This window comes from Brachyhypopomus gauderio, chromosome 7 (assembly GCF_052324685.1).
Source record: "Brachyhypopomus gauderio isolate BG-103 chromosome 7, BGAUD_0.2, whole genome shotgun sequence".
NCBI classification, from domain to species: domain Eukaryota; kingdom Metazoa; phylum Chordata; class Actinopteri; order Gymnotiformes; family Hypopomidae; genus Brachyhypopomus; species Brachyhypopomus gauderio.
Window position 1 is genome coordinate 1,862,089 of NC_135217.1, and position 10,412 is coordinate 1,872,500.

The window sequence follows — 10,412 nt, forward strand, 5'->3', positions numbered from 1 at the left end:
TGTAATGTATAATATAAAATGTTTAATGGCGAGTAGGCACTGAAATGAAAATGAAAACGAATGATAACAATATATGCATCTGTCATAGTGTATGATTGAACTCTCTGTACTAACTAGATAGAGTCGCGCGAAGTCACGCGCTGAGTCACTCGCTGAACTGCGTGTTTGATGCTGCGTGTTTGCAGCATCTGAGATTTGGTACGATTTGTACACGAGGCACATGAACGGACAGATAGCGAAAACAGGACGTGGTAGTCTGTTTTTTGACGGTAATTCATATGTCCACTTGTTTTCATAAGTTACATAGTCTCCGACCCTTGGTAGCCTATATATGACTTTTCAGAAACAGCCTACGTCGTCCGACTCTAAACATACATTAATAAAAAATTAATAATCCAGATCTAAAGCTTGGCGTCTGACCGGTGTGAAAAGGCACGTGTAGAACATGGCGTGCACACATGGGAGTGGACACGTGTACGTCCGTTTGGACTTCGCCTTGGGGGACGCCTGCGTTTATCAGTATAGGGTGTCCGCCAGTGCCCGATGGTTCTCATTATCAGGACGTGACTCCTGACACTTCCGTCAGATCTTCACACAATCAGCGCACGCAGGAATACACAATCAGCGTTGACACGTGTGTAGTTATGATAACTGTGTCCTGCACAGACGTATTCCGTGTCCAAACGGGTTTTGGAGCGATATGCGTTTTGTGCGTCGACTGACATTCCGGTAATATCCCTAAAAGTCGGAATCTTACTCAGGGGTAAAAGATTAGCGTAAATATGTGTCCAGTATTAAAACGCAAGCGGTAATGGTCTTAAATAAGATTCTTGACCAGTCTTTCACATTTCGACTATATGGAGTTTGGTATAAAAAAGCTTATTTTTCTTCTATATATAGATATATGTATAGATAAAGAAGCAAACAAACAAATAAATGAATGTGCATTTTGAACTATTCCTGGGGGGGGGGGGGTGTACACGGACTGCAGCAGTATAGAAGCCGTATTCATCACTTGTACTTGTATAAGTTGGAATAGGCGGAGTTACTTTTTACCTCATTGCTACAATTTGTTAACACAGCATCCTACGGTGCATTCTGACCAATACCAGACGCGGTGGGAGGGGTCTCTGGTCTTATTGACGCCGCAGTCTCTCCTGTCCGGTTTAAAGTTGCGCTCAACTGAAGCGCGATGAATTGTTCCCCGAGCGCCGTGGATAAAGACGCACTCGCTAATATGCTGGAGCGCGCGGAGTGCGCGTGCTTGTCGTCGCTGCTGTGCTGCCTAGGCGGCGTGACCGCGCTCTGCTGCCTGCTGAAGTGCGCGTGGAGGTGCGCGCGGGGCTTCAGGACGCACGTGCTGTCGCAGATGTGGCAGACGGACCTGAGACGCTACGGGAGGTGGGCAGGTGAGTCCGGGCTGCGTGGCGGGTACTGTTGTTATCTACTATAACTTTAATTTGTGATGCACTAACGGGTAACGGACAGGAGCGAACTGTTTGCTTCAGCAGTCGCCTGATTTGTTGGATGGTTCTGGGGCGGGAGGTTATGAGAAAGGTGTTGTCCATTGTTTTTATTAAAAATTGCGATCACGGTGGTCGTGAAACTATGCGGAAATACATAATTCATCCCCATGAAAATGTGCTGTGGTGTCCCTTCTGATAGATGGAAAAAATGTTGTCTTAATGTTTTTTTGTTTGTTCCTGCAGTGGTCACCGGAGCTACGGCTGGGATTGGTCGGGCTTATGCTATGGAGGTCAGTGGTGTTGTGGTCGGTGCGTCTTTGCGGGGTAGTAGGTGGGACAGATGAGAAGACGAGGCTCATGAAGTTCCAGTGCTCCAGTCTCTCGGATGTTTGTTGATGTCTGAACAGGCAGAGCTGATGTATTATGTGGCCTCCACCCCTCCACACCCACCAACCCACAGCAGAACATCTTCTTCCACGTTTTGTTGTTAATGTCCTCGGAAGCTCCACCTGTTTGGACAGAAAATATCCCAGAGTGCACAGGAGACATGTTCATGAGAAAAACATGGCTCCCCCAAAGTCCCGCAGGACGCTGTTTACATGCAGGGGGTGGAGTGGGCACGGGGGGGGGGGGGGGGGGGGGGTCATATACCCAACTGAACAGTAGACTTTAGTTCTGTTTAAACACCTCAGTTTACAAACCGATTCCCATGAGAAACACTGTGTATGTGTGTGTGTGTGTGTGTGTGTGTGTGTGTGTGTGTGTGTGTGATTTTGTTAGCTGGCCAGACGAGGCCTGGATGTTGTTCTCATCAGTCGTTCATCGGAGAAGCTCAATGCCATTGCGAAGGAGATAGGTGAGTGACTGGGAGAAAACATGTTAATACACACATACACACACACACACACACACACACACACACACACACACACACACACACACAATGAGGGGCCCTGAGATTCGTGAGAAAAGATTAACCTTCTTCTGAGAGCTTTTCCCACAAAGACTGGTTCCTCAGAAACCTCCGGTGATCATTTCATCACCCTAAGGTAAACAAGAATGTCCAGAAAAAAACAGAGGTACAGTAGTTTCTGTGTGTGTGTGTGTGTGTGTGTGTGTGTGTGTGTGTGTGTGTGTGTGTGTGTGTGTGTGTGTGTGTGTGTGTGTGTGCGTGCATCTCTGTGTCCTAGAGTCACAGTACGGACGGCATACGCGGGTTATTCAGGCCGACTTCACAGAGAGCCAGTCCATCTATCCAGCTATCGCTCAGCAACTCGAAGGCCTGGACATCGGCATTCTGGGTAATGCGGTGGCGTGTCAGAAGATAGGAGGGGCCAGAGAAATAGGTTGAAAGAGAAGGAGCTAAAGGTTTTAATTTTGTTAAGGTACATTGGAGATATTACTACCATAATCTCGGAACATTCATGACAGCACCCAGCAGGCTTGACCAAGTATTTGTTAATCGTTATTACTAACTGACCTTTGATTACTTGAGGCTGCAATATATAAACAAACAAAAAAAAACCCAGCTGTTTGTATGTGATTGATCATGTCAACAGATCTCAGATATTTTAAGATGAGTGTTCTGTAGATGCTTTCGGTCATGGCATCTCAACAATCATAATTTACTCATGAAAATAGCGTATGTCGGTCTGTCACATGATGGATTTCCCAGTACATTGTAGTTTATCAGAAGATTAGTATGTTATTGTGTTGTAGTAAGCCCATATCTCAGAAATGACCTCACTGACCTGACAGCCATTAAACTGCATGTATGTAGTGTATCTGTGTTAGTGTGGGGTATCTGCTGCTGTAGTTGTAGCTGTAGCTTGTCTGTAGCTGAGGGAAGGGGCCACAGTTGTCTGTAGCTGAGGGAAGGGGCCACAGTTGTCTGTAGCTGAGGGAAGGGGCCACAGTTGTCTGTAGCTGAGGGAAGGGGCCACGGTTGTCTGTAGTTGAGGGAAGGGGCCACGGTTGTCTGTAGCTGAGGGAAGGGGCCACAGTTGTCTGTAGCTGAGGGAAGGGGCCACGGTTGTCTGTAGCTGAGGGAAGGGGCCACAGTTGTCTGTAGCTGAAGGAAGGGGCCACGGTTGTCTGTAGCTGAGGGAAGGGGCCACAGTTGTCTGTAGCTGAAGGAAGGGGCCACGGTTGTCTGTAGCTGAGGGAAGGGGCCACAGTTGTCTGTAGCGGAGGGAAGGGGCCACGGTTGTCTGTAGCTGAGGGAAGGGGCCACGGTTGTCTGTAGCTGAGGGAAGGGGCCACGGTTGTCTGTAGCTGAGGGAAGGGGCCACAGTTGTCTGTAGCTGAAGGAAGGGGCCACGGTTGTCTGTAGCTGAGGGAAGGGGCCACGGTTGTCTGTAGCTGAGGGAGGGGGCCACGGTTGTCTGTAGCTGAGGGAAGGGGCCACGGTTGTCTGTAGCTGAAGGAAGGGGCCACGGTTGTCTGTAGCGGAGGGAAGGGGCCACAGTTGTCTGTAGCTGAGGGAAGGGGCCACAGTTGTCTGTAGCGGAGGGAAGGGGCCACAGTTGTCTGTAGCTGAGGGAAGGGGCCACAGTTGTCTGTAGCGGAGGGAAGGGGCCACGGTTGTCTGTAGCTGAGGGAAGGGGCCACAGTTGTCTGTAGCTGAGGGAAGGGGCCACGGTTGTCTGTAGCTGAGGGAAGGGGCCACGGTTGTCTGTAGCTGAGGGAAGGGGCCACAGTTGTCTGTAGCTGAAGGAAGGGGCCACAGTTGTCTGTAGCGGAGGGAAGGGGCCACAGTTGTCTGTAGCTGAGGGAAGGGGCCACAGTTGTCTGTAGCTGAAGGAAGGGGCCACGGTTGTCTGTAGCTGAGGGAAGGGGCCACAGTTGTCTGTAGCGGAGGGAAGGGGCCACAGTTGTCTGTAGCTGAAGGAAGGGGCCACGGTTGTCTGTAGCTGAGGGAAGGGGCCACGGTTGTCTGTAGCGGAGGGAAGGGGCCACAGTTGTCTGTAGCTGAAGGAAGGGGCCACAGTTGTCTGTAGCGGAGGGAAGGGGCCACAGTTGTCTGTAGCTGAAGGAAGAGGCCACGGTTGTCTGTAGCTGAGGGAAGGGGCCACGGTTGTCTGTAGCTGAGGGAAGGGGCCACGGTTGTCTGTAGCTGAAGGAAGGGGCCACGGTTGTCTGTAGCTGAGGGAAGGGGCCACGGTTGTCTGTAGCTGAAGGAAGGGGCCACAGTTGTCTGTAGCTGAGGGAAGGGGCCACGGTTGTCTGTAGCTGAGGGAAGGGGCCACAGTTGTCTGTAGCTGAAGGAAGGGGCCACGGTTGTCTGTAGCTGAGGGAAGGGGCCACGGTTGTCTGTAGCTGAGGGAAGGGGCCACAGTTGTCTGTAGCTGAGGGAAGGGGCCACGGTTGTCTGTAGCTGAGGGAAGGGGCCACTGTTGTCTGTAGCTGAGGGAAGGGGCCACGGTTGTCTGTAGCTGAGGGAAGGGGCCACGGTTGTCTGTAGCTGAAGGAAGGGGCCACAGTTGTCTGTAGCGGAGGCAAGGGGCCACAGTTGTCTGAGGCCTTTCGGTGGAATACCTCTGACATCTGTCTTGAGTTGCATTGTTTTGTTGTGTCATTTTTGTGATGCAGCTTGTTTACTTACAAACAACCTGTACCGCAAATGTCTGTAAAACATTCAAACTGTGAATGAGTCAGTGTCAAAGGAGAAAGGAAAGATAACAAAGTGACTTTTGTACAGAAGTAATTTCAGTGTATTCATGGGTTCAGCTATGATGCACATTTTCAGTATAATGGTATAAAAATTGCCATTATAATAATTAATTATAATAATTATAATTAAAAAAAGTTATTTCACTCTCTCTCCCTAGTGAATAATGTTGGTATGAATTATGCTGGAAGGCTGGCACGTTTTTTGGACGTTGCTGATCCGGAGCAGGTAAAGTGACAGGACTAGTCCTGCAGAGCTGCATCCCCGTCATGTTTAGCTGATCCAGGACCAGCCCTGCACGGCCCACTTAGGCCCAACCCTTCATAATTATATATACTGATCCTGTTGTATGTATGCATGTGTACATCTGCATCAGTGTGTGTGTGTGTGTGTGTGTGTGTGTGTGTGTGTGTGTGTGTGTGTGTGTGTGTGTGTGTGTGTGTAGACGTACAGATGCTGGTTTTGACACTGTATGTTTCTCTTCAGAGAATCACTCAAGTGATCAGCTGTAACATTGTTTCTGTCACACAGGTAATTTCTATTTGTTTGCTGGCTGAGAATAATGTGTGTGTGTTATGATGTGTGTATTGTGTATTTGTGTGTATTATTGATGGAGAACAGGCGTTGTGTTATAACAACATCACTGATTATCATTTTCTCCTGTAGATGTGCAGGTTGATTTTGCCACGCATGGTTAACAGGTGCGAATATACTGTTCTTGTCCTAATCATGTTAGTCTACATTAGATAAGGCTTGCGGAGGTTGATGTGTGTGTGTGTGTGTGTGTGTGTATAGAGGTAACGGCCTTATCATCAACATATCTTCAGAAGCAGCATCTCAACCGCAGCCCATGCTTACACTGTATTCCTCCACAAAGGTAACACACACACTCACACACACACACACACACACACACACACACACACACACACACACACTTAACATGACACCTAGATGCCTCCATGTGATAATCTGCTCTCTCTCGTTCAGATATTTGTGACATATTTCTCTCGCTGCCTACATGCTGAGTATCAGGACCGGGGAGTCACTGTACAGGTACTTTCACTCCACCGTGGATCCGTCCGACACAACACGCACCAAAGACAAACATCCATTCATATGTCTCTCTCCTCCTCTCTCTCTCTCCCTTTGTCTCTCACCCCCCCCCCCCCCCCCCCAGTGCGTGACTCCGTTCATGGTGTCCACTAACATGACCAATAACATGGAGGTGAATCCTCTAGTGAAGAGTGCAGCATCGTTTGCCAGAGATGCTCTCAACACTGTGGGTTACAGCTCCTTCACCAGTGGCTGCCTGTCCCACGCGCTGCAGGCATGTACACCCACACACACACACCCACACCCACACACACACACAATATTCTACAAGTCTAAATAGAGGGTGGAGGAGGACAATGCAAAAACATATGCCAAATGTTGCATAAGTACACACACAAAGGTTCACATGCTTGACATAGTTTCTGGTGTTAGATGAATAACCTTCCACTCCCCTCCTCTCTCTCCCCTCCTTCTCTCCTCCCCTCCTCCCTCTCTCCCCTCCTCTCTCTCCCCTCCTTCTCTCCTCCTCTCCTCCCTCTCTCCTCCCCTCCTCCCCTCCTCCTCTCCTCCCTCTCTCCCCTCCTCCTCTCCTCCTCTCCTCCCTCTCTCCCCTCCTCCCTCTCTCCCCTCCTCCCCCCTGCAGCACGTTGCTCTGTCTATCTTCTTCCCAACGTGGCTCCGTCTGTCTCCCTTCTGTATGCGCTACATAAAGCGCTACGCTAAGGGAACGTGGCGGGGGGTGGAGGAGAGAGAGGCTCAGGAGCACAGCAAAGACCACTGACCACACCTCGCCTGACCACTCGCCTGACCACACCACGCCTGACCACACCTCACCTGACCACACCACGCCTGACCACACCTCACCTGACCACTCGCCTGACCACACCTCGCCTGACCACACCACGCCTGACCACACCTCACCTGACCACACCACGCCTGACCACTCGCCTGACCACACCTCGCCTGACCACACCACGCCTGACCACACCTCACCTGACCACTCGCCTGACCACACCACGCCTGACCACACCTCGCCTGACCACACCTCGCCCGCTGAATACACCTCGTCCGCAAACTCCCCACGAGGTCGTAAACAAGACTTCTGCACACGCGCCCCCGCACGCGCCTCTGCGTGTGCTCAACCACACAGACGTGTACTGGCATGATTTCATGACGTGAGCGGTTCTACAGTTGACACAAGTGGAAGGCACGGCTGTACATGCTGTTCCGATCCCAACCTGATCTGAATAAACGCTTCTCACACCTACGGACTACCATGCAGGTCCTTTAGCCTGGGTCAGGGTTGATCACCAGCCATGCCAAGGAAGGAAGTCACATGACCGCACGTAAACAAACCGAACAAAGGACCCACCGTGGCACACTTCCTCTCATTGGTCAGAGTGACAGACATTTCTAATCAAATTCCGCTCCGGCTTTATCAGATTTCAAGGTACAAAACCAGTTACACTGTTGTACTTTTATTGAAATGGTTGCTTCCTGAGTAAAATCATAAAACAATGTTGGTTAAGGTTTCAGAGCCCAGGCAGTACGCTGGGGCTCCTGAGGATCGTGTGTGATTCTGCTCTGATGATGCTTCGCGGTGGTTGTCAAACTCTGCAAAGTACGGCCTTGTATAAGGGTTCTCACTGTGTGTGTGTGTGTGTGTGAGAGAAAAGGAAAAAAGAAAGGTTAACGCTTAAGTATTGTATCTGTTTATTGTGTACATACTGTAACTTCTATAGTAATCAGAATACACAACAAGATGTCTTATTTGTGCGTTATGTGTTAATTTCAGCAGTTTAGGTGTGTTGCAATATTACTTTACATCAACTCTGTTACTCTAAAGGTGTCTGTCATCCTGTGTTGTGGTCCTGTACATTCAAAACCGTAATCAGAGCAGCAGATGATGGTCCATAAGCAAACACTGCAGTCCTGGGAAAACCCAACCGTGACTGCACTATGTCAACAGATATTTTCTTAGACTAGTCATAAAACCTTTGGTCAAAATAACACGTTATGCAGCATCAGAGGACAGAGGCAGCATTGACCCCCCCCCCCCCCCCCCCCCACACCCCAACATATAAAGCGTATATTCCCACAGAAGCACAGGAACATGATGCAAACCAACCCAGTGAGCAGAACAAAAGAGGGCAGATCTCACACACACACACACACACACACACACACACACACACACACACACACACACACACACACACACACACACACACACACACACACACACACACACACACACACACTATAGGCCAGTCTCCCACTCCTCCATTCTTCTGTTCCTATAGAGGCCCCCAAGGACCAATCTCCACCCTGCTGCAGTTCTCCTGGGCTTCAGAATGGCCTGAACTGTGGAGACGCAGACATGTATGAGAACTTGGACCCAGAAGCATTCGCTCAGATGCCAGTAAATGCACCTTAGCTTTAGTTATGGAACAGCCCTTTTGTAACAGGGTGCAGCTTACATATTTACAATAAAATTATTTTCACTTTTTAACATGCTGATATACATAACTGTAACTCCTTTTAAACAGCTTACATTTGAAGAGATTAACTGACTGCATTTCTTAAAACAACCAGATGGAATATGAATTGCATTTTTACCTAAGCCTATAACTGCTAACAATTTATTTATGTCCTATTATGCTCAGTATTGATATATTATGTAGGAATAACCCTAACCCAAAAAATAACACAGCTGATATCTGTAAGTCCAAAATGGTCATCCTTTCTAATGACCCTTACCAGGAGAATACTAGACATCAACGTGCTAACACTAACACACATCGTGAGGAACTCGTGAAGAGTGTTCACGGTGCGTATCACGACATCCAAGCAGTACAGACATGGAAACGAGAGCACGGTGAATATTCCAGACGTGAAGACGAGAAGCACGGTGAGGAAGATGAGGAAGAGTGTGAGCTAGCGCTCATCCACCTCCGGTACACACTGCTGATTACAACATTCAGGTCACACAGGGGTGAGAAATCAAGACTGCACAACCACCCCCACATGCAGCTCAAATCCAGTTCCTCTGAACTGGGAGAACGGAGCTCCCAGCAAGACCAGAACTTCCCATCCACCCGTATATGACCCACAAAGCCTTCACACCTACAGCGTCACATTTCGTCTTTGCTGCCGATTGTCCATTCAAACAAATGTCTGCAGTGAATTAAAAACGACAATAAAAATAAATACACAGAAAGAGAGTGATCGAGTGAGGTAATTATTAAGCCCGTGGCTGGTGAGGTCTGTGTAACATTAACTAGCTTGCAGGCATGTGTAACTTCAGAGTCCCAGCCAAACACCATAGACACAAAACATGGAATGACTAGAAAGGCTTTCTGCATTTTGTACCATATCTGATATTTGGTTATGATGCAAACTTATCCAACACAAACACCTTCATTCAAGTTTGTGAGTGTCTGTCAGACACGCCCACCTAAAGGTCAGTACATGTAACGGGGGTCAGTCCGTGAATCAGGAGGGTGGGACCAAGTCCTTGACTGATGATCTCCAGCTGCGACAGGTACTGCTGTGATTGGCTGGAATTGTCGGGTGGGCGGGGCAGGTAGAGAAAGCGCACGGCAGCGGACAGGCTGTGCTCTCTCAGGAGCGTGTTGACGGCGCGCAGTGCCTCGTCGGCGCCAGCAGGGGGCGACGGAGCTTGGCGCAGCCTCCGTGCCACCGCGTCCCAGGGCACGATGCGGATGGCGGCGCGGATCCTCAGCTTGTGCAAGAGCTCGCGGAAGCGCTCCTCCCTGGCCAGCCAGCCGCTCTCGCCAGACTCCGCCTCCACGCACAGGAAGACGCGAAGTCGCGCACGTCGCCACCTGCTGGCCATGTTGAGCACGCACGCCATCTGCAGCAGGAAGAGGCTGCACACGTCGGCGTCCCCACTGCCGGACGCGCTTAGCAGGTCGGACGGCCACACGTCGATCGTCTGGCCCGTGCCGTCGGCTTTGACGGTCGCGCCCTCGAGCTCGGACGGCGTCTGGGCGAAGTAGCGGCCCAGGCACACGTTCTTGCCCATCTTGATGGCGTCGGAGATGATGCCCACGTACTCGGCGGGCTGCAGGCTACGCGGGCTCTCCGTGTGCCGCACGGGGGGGAAGTGCGCCTGCAGGGACGGGAGGTCCACGCCGAAGTCGTCGCCGGAGCTGCCGGAGTCCTCGCGGAAGGCGGGGTCCTGCAGGAAGTAGTCC

The 10,412-nt window shown here is 50.3% G+C and overlaps 2 protein-coding genes across 2 annotated transcripts in view; one reads left to right on the forward strand and one right to left on the reverse strand.

Moving 5' to 3' along the window:
• Window positions 1-1,000: 1,000 nt before the first annotated feature.
• hsd20b2 (hydroxysteroid (20-beta) dehydrogenase 2) lies at window positions 1,001-8,186 on the forward strand. The gene is made up of 11 exons (XM_077010914.1): window positions 1,001-1,409; window positions 1,710-1,756; window positions 2,247-2,322; window positions 2,657-2,767; window positions 5,297-5,364; window positions 5,623-5,667; window positions 5,803-5,837; window positions 5,932-6,013; window positions 6,127-6,192; window positions 6,317-6,466; window positions 6,836-8,186. Exons 1-11 carry the CDS (start codon window positions 1,193-1,195, stop codon window positions 6,971-6,973), a joined length of 1,035 nt encoding a protein of 344 aa, XP_076867029.1. The 5' UTR covers window positions 1,001-1,192; the 3' UTR covers window positions 6,974-8,186.
• A 60-nt stretch (window positions 8,187-8,246) lies between these two features.
• slc12a9 (solute carrier family 12 member 9) overlaps window positions 8,247-10,412 on the reverse strand; it is an 11,338-nt gene continuing 9,172 nt past the window's right edge. Inside the window, exon 14 of the mRNA XM_077010838.1 lies at window positions 8,247-10,412. This exon is cut by the window's right edge and continues 55 nt beyond it. Within this exon, the coding sequence (XP_076866953.1) occupies window positions 9,650-10,412 (763 nt within the window). The 3' untranslated portion in view covers window positions 8,247-9,649.

Coding starts and splice junctions, on each gene's coding strand:
- hsd20b2 (XM_077010914.1), top strand. CDS start 1,193: ATGAATTGTTCCCCGAGCGCCGTGGATAAAGACGCACTCGCTAATATG. Junction 1,410..1,709: donor ACGCTACGGGAGGTGGGCAG/GTGAGTCCGGGC, acceptor TTGTTCCTGCAG/TGGTCACCGGAGCTACGGCT. Junction 2,323..2,656: donor TGCCATTGCGAAGGAGATAG/GTGAGTGACTGG, acceptor TCTGTGTCCTAG/AGTCACAGTACGGACGGCAT.